This window comes from Phoca vitulina, unplaced genomic scaffold (genome assembly GCF_004348235.1).
Source record: "Phoca vitulina isolate PV1807 unplaced genomic scaffold, GSC_HSeal_1.0 scaffold1, whole genome shotgun sequence".
NCBI lineage: Eukaryota > Metazoa > Chordata > Mammalia > Carnivora > Phocidae > Phoca > Phoca vitulina.
The window spans coordinates 28,673,952-28,696,603 of NW_022589704.1; the positions used below are offsets into that span (position 1 = coordinate 28,673,952).

A 22,652-nucleotide genomic window follows, 5' to 3' on the forward strand; every position below is an offset into this window, starting at 1 on the left:
CAAGTAGGGTACTAGGAAATTGTATTGGCATAGCCTGTCATGCCAAAAAGGACTCCTTAATTTGGACCATCTCAGTGTTTAGAATATGTTTCGGTGAGTTCTGTCAACAAGGTAGTTTAAGAATTCTTAATGTGGGTACTGCCTTGACTGAGAATTCATTTACCATAATCTATTAAGTAGCAAGTCCATTGGTTTCAATGAATATATGCTGTCCAAAAATATTTTGTTGGCTGAGATGATTGAGACCTCAAAGACACAGACCACCCACAAGCTCTGGGTAGAGTTGACCCACATTGTGTAAGGAGATTTGTACCAAAAACTACCTTTTCCCCATGAGAGTTTTTATTAATTTTGAATCACAGTGGTGTTTTAAAACTTAATTTATGTTGTGCATATGTAAGAACCTTCCTTAGAGGTTGAAACAACAAAGCAACCGGATTGGAAATTAGATTTTCCCCCTTATGCTGCTAATGTAGTTCTTGTTCCTTTGGGATTTCCCCTTTGCATGGGCTGATGATTTCTTTGAAACTGTATGGAAATTGGTTCAGACAGGAACAAAGGGGAGAGGGGATGGCAGTGATGATTCAAATTAGTGTCTCTTCTTCAATGAGGATCTGGTGTGCCTGAAAGTGCGTGTCATCCGATATCAGCTGAGCCACCTGAGGTTAAGCGAGGGACCCGAGCTACTGGAATCCAAACTTCAGGTCCCCAGCACTTGATTCTTCCCTGTCAAGTGGGTTGAATTGTTAATTTGAAATCTGCAGCATCGTAATGTGGCTCCAAAATGGGCCAAGCACAATTTTACTTTTCTTTCCATGATAGAAAACCTTCTCTTCATTTCCCCCTCATCTTTGTCCAGCCAGCATGTGAAAGATTCCTATTGCCTAACATAATGAATAAGAAAGGGAACAGCTTTGTGGCTCTGGGAACAACGATAGGTTTAGAGAAAGGCATTCGGAAATACATGAAAAAGAATCTACATTTCATTGTCAGTGACACACGCGTGCGCGCACACACACAAACCCTGTACAGCTATATTCAACATTTTCACCTTTAGCTCTTGCCTAGTTCAAACGCCATACCCTCTTAATTGGATTTTGGCTCACTTCCAGGTTCAGTGAGGGCTCTGTATCTGTGAAATAATGATCTTGAAATAAATAGCACCTCTCAGTAGAGCTATCTTTTTATGTAAAATTCTTAAAGGGAATGGAGAGGAATGAAATCCTTCTGTGTTTAGGAATTTATGGGAAAGTCACCAGAATGAGCCCAAATAGGAATTTCTGGGGACCTCACCTATGTAAGTGGCATGTGGCACTATTTAGGGTGACAGAAAACACAAGTTCTTGATGACTGCTAGATTTGAATGAACTTCTTCATTTAAGGACTGATGATAGTAAGGATGCCAACGTTGGGGACAAAACTGATGTGACCCTCATGAGCTTTGGAGACCAGTGGCCAGAGGTCCTTTTAGGTGATAGAAATGGGAATACATGATATAAAGTGGATTGAGCCTCTACTTTTAATCTATTCCCTCAAGGCACCAGTTAATAAGCACCTAGTGTGGAGGCCAGGCGAGAGGTGGGTTTTGTTCATCCGAGCGAGAGCAACACTCGTAGCACACGATGCAACCCAGACTACTGGGAAGAAATGTCCTTTTGGCATCTGTTTGAAATAGGCAGATTTAAGGACCCAAGACTGACCTCTTTGTCTTGAGAGGAGGCTCCATTTTACTCCTGTTTGATGAATGCACATCAGCGAGTGCCTTCTCAGTGCTAAAAGTTGAACTGAGGAGGGGAAATGATGATGAAGCCTTAGTCCTAATAAAGTAGACATTTAGGGTAGATTTAGGGTAGACCAGCTAGTCTTCCCTGGAATTCCAAGATTGATTAATGGCTTTGTTGGTTCATTTGTTCATTCATTTAGCTGGTATGTTTTGGGTGTCTTTTCCAGGTATTGTATTAGATTCACTGATACATGAGACTAAGTCTCTACTCTCTTGGAACTTCCATCCCAATAGAGAAAGGTAGACAGTAGACATGCAGATAATTTGGATCTTTCCAGGACTTGGTAAATACTAAAAAGCAAATAAAACAAGGTAGTATGATGGAGAACAAATGGGATGTTTGGGCTACTTTATCTAGGCAGATCAAGAAAGGACACCGAATAGGTGACAATTAAGCCCAAACATAATAGATTTAAAAGGAAGCAGGTATGCAGTGACCTGGGGAGTCTGCATCTGGGGTATAAGAACAGTGGCACTGCAGCTCTGAGAAAGGTATGAGCCTGGTGTGTTTGTGTGAATGGAGAGGGGTCAGAGATGAGAACAAGGTCAGATCCTGTAGGAGCCGATGTGCCACGGCAAGGAAGTATGCGTGATGGCAGGCCACAGAAGGATTGTCAGCAAGTAGTTTGAGCTGGAAGGGGTCTGTGAGAGTATGGTTCACTCACTTTGCGGAGAAGGAAGTGAACGCCCTGTTCGGGTTCAGTAGTTCAGTTAGTGGGGAGGGTAGAGACAGTGTGGGCAAAGTGGGGATGGAACCTGATTCCTAGGTCAGGTTCTTTTCATCAATAAAGAATGAGAGTTGAAAATCGCATCTTATCTACTTGTCTTTATTGCTTCTCTTCCTGGTGTTTTCTGGAGGTTAGAGGAGAAAAAAAGGAAGTAGCAGAAGAGAGGGAGACACTCTCTTAGGTGAGGAAATGGTTCTTACTTCCTACCCAGGTACATATTCCCAGGGTTGCCTTATAGCCTTTTATGAACCTAAATGTGCCTCTCAGTTGAGAATACTGGATGTATCCCAGACAGTAAACATTTAAAGATTTCTTTTCTCAAATGAAAAACACTGAGGAGACAAGTAAATATCACCTTTAGCTAGATCTTAAAATACTGATGTATCCTACAAGAAATGTTGGTAGTAAATGCATACACATTGTTTCTGATGTTCTTTGTTCTAAGAAGGAAGAATTTTTGGCTTTCATCTTACTCTTGTACTCCTGCCTGCCCAGGATTATGATCACTATTGACTTTTGACTGGCTTGTTTGGAAGTTGCTCCATTCATTCATTCATTCATTCATTCGATAAATGCTTGAGACAGGCCGTGATTCAGGGTCTAGTCCATGTGTCTGAGGAGCCTCCATTCTAGTGAAGTTTATGTTCAGATGCTGGTGAGGCTGATACCATGGGGAACCAGAGAATTGTTTCCACAGTGTCCTGGCCAAGGACCACCTTCTTCTAGAGTCTCCAACCTTCTTCCTCTCACCACCCGACTGGGCAGCAGAGCCACGCATTCGTTCCTTTGAGCCTGTGCTGAGTGAGTCATTCTCACATTTGGTCTCTACTCTTCCACTGTGATTTCACAGCAGCATAGAACTCCAGACTAGTAGGTTCCTTAGAAGTCCAGCCCATTCGCCTGGGAGAAGAGAAAACTGAACCCTCAGTGAGGCATGTCATCCAGCCAGAGTCCCCTGTTATATGCAATAGGTTTATTTTACTTTGGTAATTATTTGGTATTTTTTATTTTCCCTTTCTATGTCATTGTTACATTTGATTATATTTACTGTCTTCTTGAAAGTGCAGTGAAATAACACTAGCTAGGTAACAGCCACAACAGACATAGTGTGGGTTTCAGGTGCTGTTATAAGCACTTGACATATATCAAGTGATGGGACTCTCACACACTCCTGTATGGCAGGTGAGGAAACTGAGGCACAGAGGGCTTAAGTAACGTGCCCAACAGCGATGCAAGCTAGTAAGTAGTGTCACCTAATTCTGGACCCAAGCAGTCTGGCTCCAGGGCCAACACTCTTAACCCCCTGTCTTCTGCCTCTCTGTGTGCGCAGGACGCTCTGTTTCCTTACCTGGGGTGAGCATCACAGTGGCACCTACACAGTCACCTTAAATATTTTGGGAAGTTGATTCTAAGTACCTCAAATTAAATAAATGTACAACCATCCATGACAGGAAAAGTGGTTTAGGGCTTGGTTTCATTATATTTTTGGCAGCCATTTTACACAGTCTGGGGAGTAGAGCAAATACCCCTCCTAGTGCTCCCACATCATCTTTACCATTCCACGGTGGAAGTTCCTGAAAACTCTCTTGGATTTGAAAATATCCTCCATGATCACCAGCCACTGAATTGCATCTGCCACAAGGACCCCCATGGGATTTGAACCTGTTGTTTTGGGGAAATTCACACTTGCAGTGTGTGTGTGTGTGTGAGAGAGAGAAAGAGTATGTGTGAAAGAGTGTGTGTGAGAGAGTACACGCACGCACACGTCTGTACATTGTCCATGTGTGCAACTGTGCTTTGGGGTAAAAGAAGCAGTCATATATGTATTTTTATGGGGGATGGGGGTTAGGGGAAAAGTATATTTAATTAATCCAACTGAGAAGAAGGATATAGCAATGTTCCAGAAGGGAGTCAATGAAATGAGTTTTGCTTTAAAAAAAAACCTCCCAGTAGCCTGAGTCAGCCTGTGCGAGTGATTTGGGAGAGGCAGGGGAGATGATGTAATGGGTTCGGCATGTTCCCATCTTGGCCACTCAGTGCAAAGGGGCCCGGGGAGTTTGGGGAGGGTGTGTGCATATGTGTGCAAAGTTAACGGAGCGGGTGGGGGTTGAGTAAGAGTGGGTTGTAAAACAGGATTAATAACCCCTTGTCAGACCTTTCCCTGTTACTGTGTTTTTCAGTAATTTTGGTTTGAATGAAGGCTCTCTAGCCAATTAATGTTTATTTGTTTCCTTTGGCAAGACCCGTTGGGGGAAGGGATGAGATTGTGAGTTTAAAATTTTTGTTTTGTTTTGGCGTTTTGGAAGAAGAGGCAAGTAATGTGAGTTTGGGTTTTCAATGAAGGCTCCCCTACCCCCCCCCCACCCCCTTAAGAGGCAGGAGGCAAGACATGACCAGCTGGTGCCTTGAACTGACACAGGTGCAGAGGCTGTGGGGGGTGGGGAGCCAAGAATAATTACAGGTTTCTGAAGCATCAGGCCCTGCCTGACACAAGCGCTCATCGAGAAAACTGCTCTTTATGGAAAATTAATGGTGAAGCTGAAAAACTGTCAGGGCCATTGTTGTTCCTGGGAAGCCATCACTTCTCAGAGGGGAGGCCTTCTCCCAAGGCCTTGGGCTCTCAGGATTTGCGGGGATAGCGGGCCTCCCTTCCCGAGCAAGGACTGGTTGGCACTCTCATGTATGATGATGGGTTTTTCCTTTAGGAGCGCCTCTTCTGTATTTGTTTCTTTCTCAAACCTTATTGGCAGCCCACATCTAGGGCTTTGCTCCAGTGTAGGATGATTTTTTCATTGATTCTTAAGGCATGAATTTCATTTCGTCCATGGAAGCATAATGACCAAAGCAGGGGCATCTCATGAAACTTATTTTCAAGCTATAAAGTAAAAAATGGGGTTTCCTCCAGTGTGTGTCAAACCAAGTAGAGGCTCGGTGTGATAGCAGACCAAAGCATCTCACGTAATCCAGCTGTAAAGGGGCAGTGGTGTCTTTTGACCACTCACAAGTTTGAATTTAGTTCTAGTCCAGTGGCCAAGTAATAGCGAGCTTAAGAAGAGCTGATGGAGGGTAGGTGCAGCAATTGTGGGTAGAGGCCAGTGTGACAGACTTGGAATTGGTATGCTGTAACAGGTAACATCTGGAGAAACAACCCTTAACCAAGGTAGGAAGCCATCTCAGGGCACGGGCCATCCTGTCCCTGTAGGACACTTAATTTTGAGGATCACAGATATTCTGAAGGAGGAAATGCTTTTCCAAGTTGTTGGAGGTGTGGGGCACCCCAATGCCTTCCTTCAAAGAGCGTGAGACGTGGGACCCAGCTCTGCGAAGGTTCCATGACTGTAGAACTCACCTTAACATTTAATTTGGATTGGGGTTGTTTTGGGGATTTCTTTTATGCGCTGCAAGTAAGGAACCCTTGGAAGATGAAAGAGGTATATGAGGCTGATTATTTCAAAGACAGCACCCACTCCCAGGCCTTTCATCTTCTCTCCTTCCTCCCCTCCACCGCCTCCCCAAGGAAAAATATAAAAACAAATATTTTCTTTGAATGTTAAAAATAGTTCAGAGAGGAGAGATGCTGAAGAGGTTTTGGTAGAAATTTCCCAACTTTCATGTTTGTTTAGAATTCAGTTAATTTGCACAGCATTGTCTCTCAGAATTTACAAAGTACGAGAGGGAAATATTTAATTTGGCTTCATCTCCAGCAACCAGTTGATGTGAGAAACAGAGGGAAGGAATGCGATCTGACGTCGTTTACAGTCCCGTGGTTATTTTGTGGAGTTCAGCAGTCCTGGCAGTGATGTGTAATGCTGTTGCACCTCTGGGGTGTGCTATTGATGTGGGTTTGGGGTGGTTTTTTTTTTTTTTTAGTCTGATAGCTAAAACATGTAGGAAGAGGTTCTCACTTATCTTATATAATTACGTACCTGTATTTTCTAGACAAATTCTCTCCTAATCTTCCACCCTAATATTTCTTGGCAATGAAAGCCAAGAACAAGTGAGTATTTGTTTAAAAGGAATCATTTTTTGAGTCTTACACAATTGATTCTTGTCACTGGCTCTACACAGTCTCTGCCATGAGTTAGTATTATATTCTTCTCCTCAAACCCACTTTGAAATGTTGAAACCCAGGAAGGTGGGTAATAAAGTTCAACTATTTGGTATCTGAGGTTCTCCCATGGGCTTAACTGAACTTATTAATCATAACCTTGGTGCTTCTTACCTCTCCTCTCATTCTTGAGAAAAATGGCACCAGAACTCTCTGACCGTGCTGTCTGCTTCCTTTCCCATCTTTCAACTCTGACCTAATTTTAAAAGACTAGAAACGTGTCAGAGCCATTGCATCATATCATCTTTAAAGGGAAAAAAAAAAATCCCCAAATTCCCATAAATACCAATCTTTGCAATCCTACAGAGTTGGTTTCAGGAGTCAGAGAAATAAAGATTTTGCTAAAAAGTGTGTGATACACATATCTAATAAGGAGTTAGAAAAAATTTGAGTATTTTAGATCATTTTTAAAAGGAAGCTCAGATTTCCCTACTATCAGTAGTTTGTTTTGTGTCATTTTGTATTTCCATTCTGGGATGTATGTGAAGATTTCAAAGTACAAAAAAATTATTAAGCTTTGGGCCAATCCCAGGAGAAAAGTAAGGGATTCATCTCCCTGTTTCTGTACTTCATGCTCTTTGGGGACGGTGGCACCATGGTTAATAGCATGTGACAAAACCAACCACACATAATAAGTGTCAGGAAGGAGCTCCCATGGGCAGCCAGGAGCAGTCACCTGCGTGTGCAGTTACCTGGGTGAGCATCCTTTCTGGGAACTAGAGTTCACCCCTTCCTTGCTAGAAACATCATCATCATCACCATCATAGCCGTCATCTTTGTTGTCATCATCATCTTTATTAGGTCTAGGTCTGATCTCAGAAGAATATGACTGTGCAAGTTTCTATAATGTGGACAACTGTATTTCCTTTTATTTTTGCATTTATATTCTTTCCCCAATTTGCTTTATATCTTTACCATTTTAACTCTTGGATCTTTTAGGTGAATGAAATAGGTAGAATGATTGGGATTATGGGTAGCTGGCTAAAGGGACCACAGATGACTGATAATTGATTATAAACATAGGTAGTAGTAGGTGGCATTTTATTTCATTGACTCTGTATTATTCCAGAAAAAAAATCAATCACAAAATGCAGTTTCTTTTCTCTTTATTGTTTTTGATTCACAAACTTGAGTATTCGTGGATCTAAAGACGCCAAGTAATTCATCATAATGACCCAGTAATGAGTGATGGCAAAAATATTGGACCAATGGCTTTGTCTTATGTTCAAATTAAAAGACACAGAAATGAAAACAAGAACTTTTTATGTTCTAAACACTTGGTTTATAAAGGGATGGCATCGAGGAGACTGGACTAGAGTGTGCCCAACTGAACGTGGATGTAGTTATGATGGTGGTTATGGATGGGGGTTGTGAAGCAATTGTAGCTCATTCTTTCGGAAAGTTCTAACTCTTGAAACTTTACACCACTTTAAACACTGAGGTATCTTTGCCATCTGAGATAATAGAGGTAGAAGTTTTGTCCTAAAAGATTATTTTTATTGTTTGAGTACCCATGTGGCATAAGGAATATGATCATTGCTTTTAAGGAGATTGTAATTTTTAAAAATTAATTTATTATATTTTTTCTTCTTATTGAGAAATAATTAGCATATATCACTGTGTAAGTTTAAGGCATACAGCATGATGGTTTGACTTACATATATTGTGAAATGATTACCACAATAGGTTCACCCAACATCCATCTTCTCATATAGATAAAATAAAAAGAAAGAAAAAAAAGGAAAAAAAGTCCTTATGATGAGAATCTTTAGGATGTACTCTCTTAACAACTTTTCTATTATCACACAGCAGTGTTAGCTGTAGTCATCATGTTGTACATTACATCCCTAGTTCTTATGTATCTTATAACTGGAAGTTTGTACCTTTTAACCACCTTTTCCAATATCCCCTCCCCGCACCCCCTCCCCCACCTCTGGTAACAAGTTTGATCACTTTTTCTATGAGTTTTGTTTTTGTTTTTGTTTGTTTTTATATTCCACATATAAGTGAGATCATACAGTATATTTCTTCCTCTGACTTATTTCACTAAGCATAATTCTTTCATGGTCCACCCATGTTGTCACAAATGGTAGGATTTCCTTGTTTTTTAATGGCTAAATAATATTCCATTGTATATATATTCTACAACTTCTTTATCCATTCATCCAGTAATGGATACTTAGGTTGTTTCCACATCTCAGCTATTGTAAATAATGCTGCTATGAACATGGGGGTGCAGATATCTTTTTGACTTAGTGTTTTTGTTTCCTTTGGATATATTCCCAGAAATGGAATTGTTGGATCATATGGTAGTTCTATTTTTAATTTTTTGAGGCTCCTCCATACTGTTTTTTTATAGTGGCTGTACCAATTTACAATCCACCAACAGTGCACAAGGGTTCCCTTTTCTCTGCATCCATGCCAGCATTTGTTATCTCTTGTCTTTTTGATGATGGCCATTCTAGAAGGAAACATAGGAATAAAACTCCTTGACATGGGTCTTGGTAGTGATTTTTTTGGATAGGACACCTAAAGCAGAAACAACAAAATTAAAAATAAACAACTGGGACTACATCAAACTAAAAAGCAAAAGAAACCATCAACAAAGTGAAGAGAAAACTGGCGGAGTGGGGAAAATATATTTGCAAACCATGTATCTGATAAGGAGTTAATACCCCAGATACATAAAGAACTTCTATAACTCAATAGCAAGGAAACAAATGACCCAGTTAAAAAATGGGCAAAGGACCTGAATAGGTGAACAGGTACATGAAAAGATGCTCAACATCACTAGTCACTAGGAAAATGCAACTAAAACCACAAGGAGATTATAATCTTAATAAACCAGGCATACCACCAATCTATGGATTCATAGATTCATTTTGGAGATACTCTTTAATTTTCCAGGATTGAGGAGGTGTGTCTTTCAACACTTAGCAGTCAGTATATTTTCTTAACTCCATTTTTTTTCTAGACCAAGCTTCCTGAAGCAGATAGACTTTATGTTGAACTCTGAATGAAACAATGATTAGTGGGAGGGAAGATGAAAGATTATGTGAAGCATACGAACACAAGGAAAAGTAAAGAGCAGAAAAATGGGTAAAGGAAACCCTTAGGGGAGGGTTGTGGGGGAAATGGCAAAAATGACTAGAGATGTTTGCAGTCCTGAATGGCAAATTTCATCTAATTTATGAAGAGAGAAGGACAGGTTTAATGAAAACCATTTGGTAACCTTGGCATCATCATGCCCATATATGGCCAAATTTCTTACGTATTTCTTGATCCCATGAAAGTAACTACCTCTTGTCAACATTGGGGAGATTTGGGTGATCTTAATTTGTGCTACAAGACTTGGGTTATCCTGTTCTCTGTCAATTTCTGCCTCTGGAGCCTGTCACAGCAGTAGTAGGCATGGCAGTAATAGGTTTGAGTTTTTTTCTTTTTTAACTAGGTCTTGGATTGTCACTTTTATTTTTTAAATTTTTTTTATTTTTTTAGAAAGATTTTATTTATTTGTCAGAGAGGGAGACAGAGAGAGCACAAGAAGGGAGAGCAGCAGGCAGAGGGAGAAGCAGGCTCCCTGCTGAGCAAGGAGCCAAATGTGGGACTCGATCCCAGGACTCTGGGATCATGACCTGAGCCAAAGGCAAACGCTTAACCAACTGAGCCACCCAGGCATCCCAGATTATCACCTTTAATAAGAATGTTTCAACAAGTAATATGAACAAAATGGAGAGAGTATTAAAAAAGATTGCAGGATGATCATTTCAAAACCAATTTCAGGTGATATTTCTTAGGTAACTAGGAGAAGAAGCCACACTTTTCAAAGTTGAAATGTTGAAGAGTCTTCACAAAGCTCATTTGTACCCCATAAATAGTAAGAAAATCACTTTGCACTTGGGCACATTTCCTTCCCATTGCTAACTGTAATGGATTTATGAGGGGATGGAGGTTGATCCAGTGGCTCGTCTTAAATTGTATTGTTAGGTCAGGTTGAGGGAAGCCTCATATGTCCAAGGTGAAGTATTGGCAAGGCATAATTTATGTAATTAAATTGACATCTGTGGACTCTGAGTTGGAGTTTGCTGGCTAGAGTGTCATTGGGACAGAGTAAATCTCTGGTTCTGGTAGATAAACAAATATTTGAACTTTATATGCAAATCTACAATCTGGAGACACTCCTAGTTTGCTAATGGTTTTTCTTCTTCTCTCTCTCTCTCTTAAAATTATTTGGACTTACAGAAAAGTTGCAAAAATTGTAGATAGAGTTCCTGTATACACTTTGCCCAGTTTCCCCTAACATTACGTGACCATAGTACAATGATCAGAACCAGGAAATTAATATTGATACAGTGCCATTAACTAATCTGTACACTTTATTTGAATTAAATTATTTTTCCCATCAATGTCTTTTTTCTCTTCAAAATCCATTGCATTTAATTATCATATCTCCTTAGTCTCTTCCGATCTGGGACAGCTTCTCAGTCTCCTTTGTTCTTCCTGATCTTGATATATTTTTAAAAGATTTATTTATTTTTAGAGAGAGAGAGAGTGCACAAGTAGAGGGGCAGAGGGAGAAGGAGAGAGAATCTCAAGCAGACTCCACACTGAGCATGGAGCCCAACGCAGGGCTCGATCGCATGACCCTGAGATCACGACTTGAGCTGAAACCAAGAGTGAGATGCTTAATTGACTGCACCACCCAGGCGCCCCCATGATCTTGATATTTTTAAAGAATACTAGCCAGTTATTTTGTAGAATGGCTCTCCATTTGGATTGTTCTGGTGTTTTCTCATGATTACATTGAGGTTATGTATTTTGGGCAGGATTGGTGTAGAATAATTTTGTGCCCTTTTCAGCCTTCATACCAGGGTACATGATATTAGTATGTCTTATTATGGGTACTGCTAACTTTGATCATATATTTAAAGTGGTGCATGCTAGGCTTCGCCACTATAAAATTATTGTTTTTGTCTTTGTAGTTAACTAATATCTTATTGAGAGGGATACTTTGAGACTAGGCAAATATCTTGTTTTTCATTATACTTTCATGTACTAATTTTAGCATCCACTGGTGATTCTTGTCAATGTCATTATTACTTTTTTGTTTGCCTAATGGTGATTTTCTATTTCCATCATCCCTTCTATGCTTATTAATTATAATTTTACTGTAAGGAGAAGCTAATCTTCTCCATTTGTTTATTGATTCAACTATTTATTTATATCACTATGGATTTATAGATATTAATTTTATTCCATGTATTAAAATCCATCATCACTATTCATTTCTGTTGCTCATATTATCCAGATTTGGTCATTAAAAGCTCCTTCAAATTGCCCGTGAGGTTTTTTTGACATAGCTCTATCACTTTATGAACACTTCTTACCTTCTAGTACCACAGGATATTCTAGACTCATCTTTTATTTTCTTTGCCCCAGACTTTGAATCAACTATTTCTCCAAGGTGCCTTGGTTTCCCTTTATTGGATAATGATATTTAGAAACCACGATCTATATACTAGGTGTGCTCAGTGCTATTGGGGTGTCTTTCTTGTAGACTCTCCCTAAAGATAGATCTAGGAAATATATGTATACTCATAGACACATATACACATTTATTTCTATATATACTTCTCTGTGTGTATGTATTAATATCTATGAGTAAATACCTCAAATTTTAATTAAACATCATAGGCATTTCTTAAGGGAGTCCTTGTAATCATTAAAGAAAAACATTGGAGATAAGCTTTCTCTTTGGCTTAGAAATAATCTAACATTAAAATTCTCTTCATTCTTGACATTTTAATTGCCAGCACTCCTGATGAGTTTCTGATTCACAAAATCTCTCCTCTAAGTAGAATACTACAAGAAGTGGATTTCTCAAGACAAAAACCATTCCAAAATGATTTCGTAGGGCTATCCAGCGCATCCTGATGGGTACTCATGCCTCTCTAATTCTCAGATGGAATAAGAATGCCCTGTATCAGGGTTGCAAGTGGTAGCTGCTCTTAAGTGGTCCAGCATTTTAGTAGATGTGTCTCTATCTTTAGATCATTAGTCTGACCTGTGTGCTCCTGGGATTTAAACTAGGGCATACTGGGTAGGTTATTTTTTAACCTTCCCAGAAAAGTATATAAATGTGTTTAGAATCTCTCTGTTTCCCAGAACTCTGAATATGAAGAGACCTGAGCTTCCTAACAATCACAACAATTTCTCAGTGGCTTTCAAATCTTTGAGCTAGAAAGTATATAAGAAGACATGACATACAAAAACTCTGTCAAAAGACAGCGGTGACTAGGTTTGAAATAATCTTTGCGTGTGAGGCAGGGAACTGCCTCAAGGACAACTTATAACCTATGATTCAGCTGTTTTTTATCTGAAACATATCCGTGTTTCAAAGATCTGGTTCTGCCCTTTGGGCCAAAGCTAAAGAAGGATTATAGTTGTGTTCCAGAAGACATGTATTAGTGGTCATTTCTAAGATTGCTAGCCTCAGCATCATCCAGGATAAGGGGTCAGGAAATGGCTTTTGTGGAATGGAGGAGTTAAAATAATCAAAGTAGTAGTATAAAGTTGATTTTGTCTTTGTTTGATAGACATTATGTACCTGGTGGGTGCCAGGCACTGTGCTTGGTAGGTGAGAGTTTTAGAAGGGAAGGGGAGCTTTAAGGGAGGTTTTAGGAGTAGGATCTCATAATTCAGAAGTGAAGTGACTGGAGCTAAGCCTGAGGGTTTCAATATCGGAGAGAAGTAAATGACAATTTCTAGCAATGAGATGGAAAAAGGAAAGGGAAAATTTTTGAGACAAGGAATTCAGAAAGGGGCAACTGAGGATAATGTAAATTTCTGACCTGAGAAGGTGGTAGTGTTGGTTTCAAACATAAAATGGTGGGAAGCTACTCAGCCAGAGCTATTATTTAATCAATACATAAAATAGAATCAAAACTGACTTTCCCAATAAGCTTCCCTTGATGAATGCCTTCATATTATAGAGTGTAGACTTCATTGTCCGCTCATCCCCTAAGAACTTATCAACACACTTTATTGTATGTTATTTGGTATCACTTTGCTTTGTAAATTCATGTCATTTTTAGCTTGTAATTATTTATTCTGCACCTACATCACATGGATCTATTAATATCTTCTTCCAACACACAGAAAACCTTGCACCTTGCTGTGAACACAGTAGTTGAACAAAAACATGTGATATGAATGTTGAATGAAGATTAGAATAATTCATTAGTTTATGCTATTAAAAGTCAAAAGTGAAACCAAAAGTTGATTCATAGTTAAAAATCTGGTTTTCTTATTCATGAGTGTAGAGTTTTACCATAAGGCTGATTAAAAACCAATCTTCTGGTAGCTAGACTTACTGTGGTGATCCTTTTGCAGTGTATACAAATATGGAATCATGTTGTATGCCTGAAATGAATATAATGTTGTATGTCAATTATACCTCAATAAAAATAATAACAAAAAATAAACAGAAGACACAAGACAAATAAATATATAACCAGTGGGAGAATATAAATAATTTAAAGATTTTGAAGGTCCAGGTATATAAGGTGGTGTTGAATACTTTGGCAAATAGGAAAGAAAACTTTGCAGGTAGCATTTGAGTTATTCAGAGAGCAGGAGTAGAGTGAGACAAGCAAGGTAGGAGGAGTTGGGCCCTTGGTATCATAAGGATACAGATGGGGTTTGGCAGCCATGAAGGGCAGGCTGGCCGAGAATACCAAAGGCAGTGACCGTTGGTGGATTCTGATAGAGAGGTTAAGTGCTAACCCTGGTAGGCAGCTAGAACCTTGTCAAAATAGTGAGCATGGAATGGCTATCACATGCAGTCTAAGAAAAACAGGTAAAATGCTGACATATGAACATGTTAGAGAAGCACAATGTACATAAAATCTAGACAAACATCTCTGAAACTCCATGGTTCTATGATTCTGTATCTGGGAAAATGTAAACCCCATCGACAGTGCATCTCCTAATAGAGAAATTTATGGGAGAATAAATGGGATAAGAAAGAGAAACAAAAACAATCTTTTGAAATGTCACCAAACTAAAATCCTTAACAGATACAACACAATGAGGTATATCATTAAAATATATTCTTAACAGAATAAAAGCCTAGGATCCAAACATTGGTTGAAATGAAAAATGCTCTACTAGGGAGGCAGTGAATTAGGAGCTAGTCTCATCTTAAATTTGCCATCAGTGTTTCTTTGTTGAAGCCCAGAAGCCAGAGCAAATTGAGCTGATGGTGCAAGTTAGCACCATGGTTTTACACAAGATTCTGGAAAAGTAGGATTCTTAAGTGAGGAAAGCTTTTTGAGTATAAACTTAAATATCCACTTTTGCCATAAGAGCGTTTCCAACATGTTACAAAGAGCACCATGGATGAAGATGTGTTGCAGCTCTGAACTTTTCCATTCTTTTTCTCTATTTCTTTACCAGGTGAAAGCTTTATGTTGAAATATATTGGGTCCTATCTTTAGCAAGTCAAATAGCTGTGTTTGAACTTATTTTTATCACACAGAGATGCTAAACCATTGTAATCAGACTTATGCCCCTTGCCACAAAATAGGTAGCAATTGTATTTTGAATAACTTGCTGTAAACAAGGGGAGTTTTGTCTTGTATATCAAAGGTTTTGTGAGAGGCATTCTTCAGAACAGTATCCATTCCCGCTGGTTAGGGAATCCAAGGCAGGGCTTGCTGTTGGCTGATTGTGGCTGAGGTCACCTCGTAGTTGGCGGGCATGGTTTGTTCTTCTGAGCAAGTCAGAAAATTGACTGATTTTTGCAACTTGCTCAAGTCTATTTGAAAAATGAAATCGGACTATGGGAAGTCTTGTTTTGGTATGAAAACTTTGTCTGATTCTATTTACTTCTTGCTTACATGGGAACTCCTAGCAATGCTTGGAGCATCTCACCTGCTGACTTGGATTGTGGGGCAGGAGACCATTTTAATGTGGAATGTTCTCTGGGATCTTAATGGTGTGAGATAGCCCTTCTGGGCCTCTAGTTTCACTTCATTAAACTTGCATGATGTGACCCTTATGAGCCCTTCAGAAGTATTCAGGGACTAAATAACAGGGTCAGACCTTTCACCAAGAGAATTTCAGATTCTAGCCGCAAAACCATTCCGTGTGTCTCTTCCTGCTCTGCCTGTCGACATGTGGACTCATGGTGTTCTTTGCCTCTGATGGCTGTTTCTCTCCCTCCCTCCTTCCCCTCTGCAGACATGCCTTGAATTGGAACGCTACCTACAGACGGAGCCTAGGAGGATCTCGGAGACCTTCGGTGAGGACTTGGACTGTTTCCTCCATGCTTCTCCTCCCCCGTGCATTGAGGAGAGCTTCCGGCGCTTGGACCCGCTGCTGCTCCCTGTGGAAGCCACCATCTGCGAGAAGAGCTCGGCAGTGGACATTCTTCTCTCTCGGGACAAGTTGCTATCTGAGACCTGCCTCAGCCTCCAGCCAACCAGCTCTTCTCTAGACAGCTACACAGCCGTCAACCAGGCCCAGCTCAACGCAGTGACCTCATTAACGCCCCCATCGTCCCCTGAGCTCAGCCGCCATCTGGTCAAAACCTCACAGACTCTCTCAGCCGTGGATGGCACGGTGACGTTGAAACTGGTGGCCAAGAAGGCTGCACTCGGCTCGGTCAAGGTGGGAGGGGTGGCCACGGCAGCGGCGGCCGTGGCGGCAGCTGGGACAGTTAAGAGCGGACAGAGCGACAGTGAGCAAGGAGGGGTGGGGGCCGAGGCATGCCCCGAAAACAAGAAGAGGGTTCACCGCTGTCAGTTTAACGGGTGCCGGAAAGTTTATACAAAAAGCTCCCACCTAAAGGCCCACCAGAGGACTCACACAGGTAGTGGTACAAGTTGGCCGCACGTGGTTTCTTCTTCTCCTTCCTCCCTTAGGCTCGCGGTGGGAAGGGCTCCCGTGTCCCCAGGAGTGGCATCGTGCTGACTCGGAGGTGGCAGCCAGACGGGAGGGCCGGGGCGGGGCAGCAGAGTGCCGCACGTGTGACCTTGAGCTCTGCGGATGTCCTCGGCACAGGCCGTGGGCTTGTCTCTCGCTGGCTGTGCGATCCTTTCGGAGGCAAGGCCAACCACAGGCTAGAATCACACAGTTCCAAGGAGGTCTGAATGGGGCTCTGGTAGTGTGACTCACAGCCGTACACTGTACACGCGCTTGTCACCTCCCTGACACTTTTCATTGTTTTACGAGTGTAGCTCTGCGGTTTTGAGCAACACTGGAATCCGAGGAGGCACATTTGAAAGAACTCACAGTTAAACAAGGTAGTCGGGGTGTCCCTATTCACTCTTTTCCCAGCATCCCTGATTTTTCATCAAAGTCACCAACAGCAGGAGGGTTTCAGAGTTCATTAGATGTGATCATTCTATAATTAATTGGCATCTCCTCTTTTGCATTGTTCTCTGGCGCGTGCTTTATGGAGAGATGGCAGAATTGCTTTTTAATGAGCTTGTTACTGAGAAGTTGCTAAAGTGATTACATTGCTATGTGTGTGGGAAGGGCGAGTGGTAACCGACGGGGACTGTATATTTTACTCAAGACTTCTGTGGTGATTCCCAGGAATCATATTGATCTTTGGAGCAATGGGATTATTTGGAAGAGTGGCGTTTATAGAGAAAAGAGTGAGATTGGCATTTTCCTTGAAACTGGTCTTTGTTCTGTGCTTTGAGGTACAAGCTTAGGGCTGGTGTTTCTTCTTGGTGTTAGCATCCTAGGAGCAATTACTGTCATTGGTGGTTTTTAAATGAGTCCTGGCTATGTCGCCTGAACGGTTTTGCATACTGCTTGCACAGTACAGCTGAATTAGGGAAAACTCTGAAAGTATAAGCAGCAGAGTAGGAGTGCAGTCCGGGAGAAATGGGTGATTGGATTTGAGCCAGGAGAAGTGGCTGGTGGGAGTTGGTTTTGGTCTTGAGGCTCATCTTCCTGGTGCTCTGTGGTGAGTTTCTGTCTGGGCTAACCAAGGAAGTGTGCAGTGCAAAACTCATTGGCTGGAAAATCAGAAAAACCCGGGTTCTGGTTCTAACTCTGCCACTGACTAGCTCTGTGACCTTGAGAGTGTCCCTTTACCTTACTGGGCCTCATTTTCCATATCCGTCAAACAGACTGACTTAAGGTCCCTTTCAGCTCTAATGCTCTGTGGTGTGGGAGCATGAAATACTTTGTGCGATACAGAAGCACTTTCCTAAATAAGATGCGTAATATGTGTCTAGACAAAATCACCATTTTGAACCTCAGAGTCAGTCCCATGCATGGGAGGACGAGAACACACTGCTTTCCTGCTACACAGGACTTAGGCAGGTACTCCAATTCTGCACTTAACTTCCTATGTAGCTCTTGCTTGGTTCATGGGAAGGTCTCCTAACATGACTTTTGAACCCTGTGGCTCAAGTGCAGAGTCCCAGTGAGGGTTTCCCAAGAGTCTGAGTGCCCCACCCCACAGACACCAAGGCTAACAGTTCCTGCTCAAGTCAGCTTTTGTTTTTTTCCTTTCTGATATTGTCCTGAAGGTCATTTTTTATTTATATTTCTTTCTTTCTCAAGTCAATGAGTAAAGTCATGACAAGACATTGCAGTGCTCCCAGGCTTTGATGGTGACTCACTTCCCGTTCTCCCCAGGAAACCAGAGAAAGCCGAATGGAGCAAGAATGTTGAGCTTTGTTGGGGGCGTGGAAGGCATGATTATGGACACATTTCTGAATTACTGACATGAAGACAGGCTACATCCTGTCTAGTAGGAAGACTGGACAGCTCTGGGGAAGCAAGATTCTTTTTTTTAAGGGGGAGTCCAGAGCATTTTTCTTCTTTTTCCTATCCCCTTCTCCCAAGAGATGTGTCAGAAGGAGACCTCTTTAGGAGTGATGCCTTATTTGGTGCTTTGTTTTTTGGGCACAGTCTACTCAGAGTGATTATCAAGGTGGAGCTCATTATGTTCCCCAGCACCTGCAACCACTTGCCTTATGGTGGACTGATGTAGAAAGACTCCTCCCCATGGGGAATTTACTCAAGGAGGCGCCCTGCAGTATTGGAAGGCAGTGTTGCAGAGTGGTTGAGAGTGGGGGCTTTGTAGTAGGTGGACTTGGGTCTGAGTTCTGGCTCTACTCCTTCTTAGATTTGTGACCTGGTTAAGTGATTTATCTTCCCTGAGTCTCAGCTTAGTCATTTGTAAAATATAGGGATAATTTTATCTATATCCTAGATTGTTTTGAAGACTAAATGAATCAATATATGTAAAATCCTTGGCAGATTGTAAGAGCTCATCGAAGATAGTAGTGGAGTTGGTTTGTAGTTATTACAATAGATATTGATATTGATTAATGACGATTGTGTGAAAAAACAGCTCTATGTAAGCTAGAAATAAGGCAAAGTTAAATACCGTCAAAAAGCGAGAAGCTTTTTCCTCACTCTTTGTGGGGGTTGTGATGCTCAGGGACACCGGTTGTAGAGAGTGCATCTGGACGTGCAGGCATTGGCTTATTGAAGGTGGCAGCGCTGGAGAGCTTGGCTTTCCTAAGACAATACAGAAAGCAATCACCTTGCATCCTCCAGAAGCATTTTGCCTGTAAAACCTTGCTCAGACATAAGCATGGAAGGAAAATTTGGTGCTATAAGAAAGAGAAACAGGAGGGGAGCTAGAGGTGAGGATGGAGGATGGGGAGAGGGAATATGAATTAATTTGGATTAAATGGATGAGAATCAGAAGTATTTATTTGGAATTGGTGTGAATGGGGCACATGGGGAACTGAAAACAAAGGTGATAATTTATGTGGTGTGGATGAACTAAGAATAATGAAAAAAGCATGAAAGATGGAATCAAATTAAGTGTAAACATATAAAGGCAATGGACTAGTAAAAGCTTGAGGGCAAAGGTGTATGGCGATGGGAATTCTGGTTGCAGGAGTGGCTAATATAAGTGAGTGGTGGGGCAGGGCTGCCCACCAAATGTTGAAATGGAGTTTAAAAAAATGGGCTCTGGTTGGATCCAGGCAAGTTATTTTAACACCGGGCTCACTTTAATTCAGTGGAAATATTTCTTTATCTTTCAATTGGGGGAGTGTTTGGGGACAGGAGAAAAAAAAAAAGAAGAAGAAGATGAGAAAACCATCAGGTAAAAGGAGGGAAAATATTGGCATTCTTTTCTCTAGAGTCATATATATGCTCTATCTCTTCTATATGGTAATATGTTGAAAAGGAGACACAGTTGCAAAAATGAAATAAAATAAAATGTGTGGGTCTCCCTCTATGCATAAGAAAGACAATACATTCTTGGTAACATGGATTTGCTTGCACTGAAGAATTTTTAAAATGTTATTCATTTAATCTTTATATAGACAGAATTTACTGAGCCGGAAAAGATAGGCCTTTTTTTTTCTTTTTTTTTTCTCCTTCTGTGGCTGTTCTTTTGAGGATGCTGAATCCTTCAAACTTTTTGCCCTGGAGGATGTTAGGCAGTGAGGTGATTTTTTTTTTTTTTTTTTAAGGTAGCAGATGTTCAAGTTGGTAGCTAGGGCACCAATACTGTTTGCCCAAGGAGGTGAAGTTGGGGATGGGGGAACCGAGGGAGGGGGGAGATGAGGCAGGGACTGGGACAAAGGGAATATTGTGAAGTCGCAGGATCTTAGTGAAAGGAAGCATAGAAAAATGGACATATGGTTTATTCATTGCGAAGAGCACTTAGTGCTGGCATGTGCGTAAAAATGTCCTTTAGCAGCCAAACCATTACAGACCTTTCTCTCCCACTCTGTTTTCTGGTCTTTGTGTAACATTATTTTTCTTGCCCAGTAATTCAATCATTATGATCACAGGTTTATTCATCTTCTTGGAATCAGCTAAATAATCCTTATATGTTGATACAAAGGAAATCTTCACTTTCAATTAAAAAAAATCACTTTACTATGCTTGTGTTCAGCAAAAGTCAATTTATTGAAATGTTAGTAGTTTCTACACAAAAAGAGAAAGAAAGAAGTGTTTTCTACATTTCTTCTTGATCACTTCTAAGGAAGAAAAAAAGCATGTGACTGAAATGGCATTTTGTGTTAATTGAGCCGACTTTTCTAATATGGAAACTCATATAAAAGCATGTCTACATTTATACTTTTCAGAGTGAGTCATGTTGATAAAGTCAGGACAAAGGCCAGCAATGAAATCTTTGGTAGTTGGTCACTGAGGAGGGAGAAAAGAGGCCATGTTCTCACATGTCTTACTTGGAGGAGTCTTTCTATGGACGGGGGTTGCTTTAGCGTAATCCATGGGTGTGTGGATAAGGACATTCTGGATTTTGCATCAACGAATGTAAAGGGATGCTTTTTAGGTGGAAAGATAACACAAGTGTGCAATTTACTTAACAGTTTATGTCTGCTGTGGGGCAGGTCTTGAGGTGGCACCATTTTTAAGTTTAACTCAGATTTAGGGAAATAGTTTGTTTTCAAATGAAAAGGTAGCTAAAAATATTATAAATAAAAGATGAGTGTCATGTTTAAAAGGCAAATAGAAGTGTTTATTTTATACATATAATGAAAGTTCTTTAAAGTTTGAAATGTAATTTATTTATTCAACAAAGATAAAACAATTGCTACATGCTAGGCATTGTTCTAAGTCTTTTACAAATATTAACCTTTTTAATCTAATGACGTAGGTACTATTCTTATTTTATAGTTATGAAGGAATGAGGCCCAGAGAGGTCAATAACTTGCCCAATGTCACACAGCTCCTAGGTGGCTGGGCCAGGATTCAAACCAAACAGTATTGCTCAAGTCTGAGCTCTTAACTTCTATGCTAACAAACAAGGGGAAAATAAATCAAGTAGATATTCTCTTAATAACTCATTATTAAGAGGAAATGAGAAACATAGTTTAAATACAAATGGACAATGAAAACCACTTTGAGTGTCTTCTAAATAGAATAAAGTTGGGAGGGTCCTTAAACATACTGCCTCATCAAGTGACTAACAGCCAGAACAAGGAAATTACAAAGGGATGGTCTTCCGTTTCTAGGCCCATTATTGTTACGGTTATAGTTATTGTTATTATGGTCATTACTATTAAACCATTTTTTACCTTAGGATTAAAGAGAGACTTTCTTGTAACAGTCCCAATTCACTCATTAAAATGACAAATGCTAATACTCCATCCCTGTGAAATTAGGGCAAGCATTATCACATATGGGGAAACTGAGAACCAGCAGTGTAAAAATGCCTTAGCCCAAGTTCTATGACCTGCCGTGGCAGAATGAAAATTTGACCCAGGACTCCTGTCCCTTGGGCTTGCATCCTATTCGATAGGTGATCATCTTACTCACTTTGTTTGTTCTATCAGTCATTCCCCAAAGTACGCACAGATGTCAGGTGCTGTGCCACTGAGTAAGCAGTCCCTGGGAAAGGGACAGCCCTTCCAAGAAAGAGTGCAAAGGGAGACAGAGTGCTGAATGAGAGTAGGGGCGCCTATCAGAGGTCAGAAGCAGCAGTGAGGACGATTTAGAAAAAGTTGCTTTTCTCTTTTTTGGACAGGGTGTTTATTCATGCCATTCATCGTTTCAAATGATGCCGATGTGATAATACACTAATTTATATAAATAGAAGACCTAATTCAAGGTCAGGCACATCAGCAGGATAAAATTAAATACCTCAGTCTGGAACTGTAGGGGGCCCACCGACCACTTTCAACCTCCTCAGCCCCATAGATAAGAATTCTTTGAATTTATACAATAGCAACTGAAATAGGGCAATTTTAAGGCATTAAAGGGCCTTTAATATGCTGAGACACATGGCTGCTAATGAAGTTTATCCATGTGTTGAGGCAGAAACTCATTAAAGCCCTATTATGGGATGGAAACTAGAATAAGGGTTAACTGTTCAGTTCACAAGGTGGAGAGAGTTTAATAGAAGGGTGTGATAGTTTGGATTTAGCATATTCAAGAGCTTAAGAGAAAGAGTTTGAAAAGAACGGGTGTGAATGAGATGATGGAAAACAATTGACGGGATAATTTTATGATT

At 40.6% G+C, this 22,652-nt stretch overlaps 1 protein-coding gene across 2 annotated transcripts in view; it reads left to right on the forward strand.

Annotated features, from left to right (window-relative positions):
• KLF7 (Kruppel like factor 7) overlaps positions 1-22,652 on the forward strand; it is an 84,556-nt gene that overhangs the window by 26,018 nt on the left and 35,886 nt on the right. Inside the window, exon 2 of one of the 2 annotated variants that reach the window (XM_032403665.1) lies at positions 15,863-16,496. In XM_032403665.1, the coding sequence (XP_032259556.1) occupies positions 15,863-16,496 (634 nt within the window). The remainder of the gene's footprint in view (positions 1-15,862; positions 16,497-22,652) is intronic. The other variant, XM_032403672.1, reaches the window with a different exon arrangement.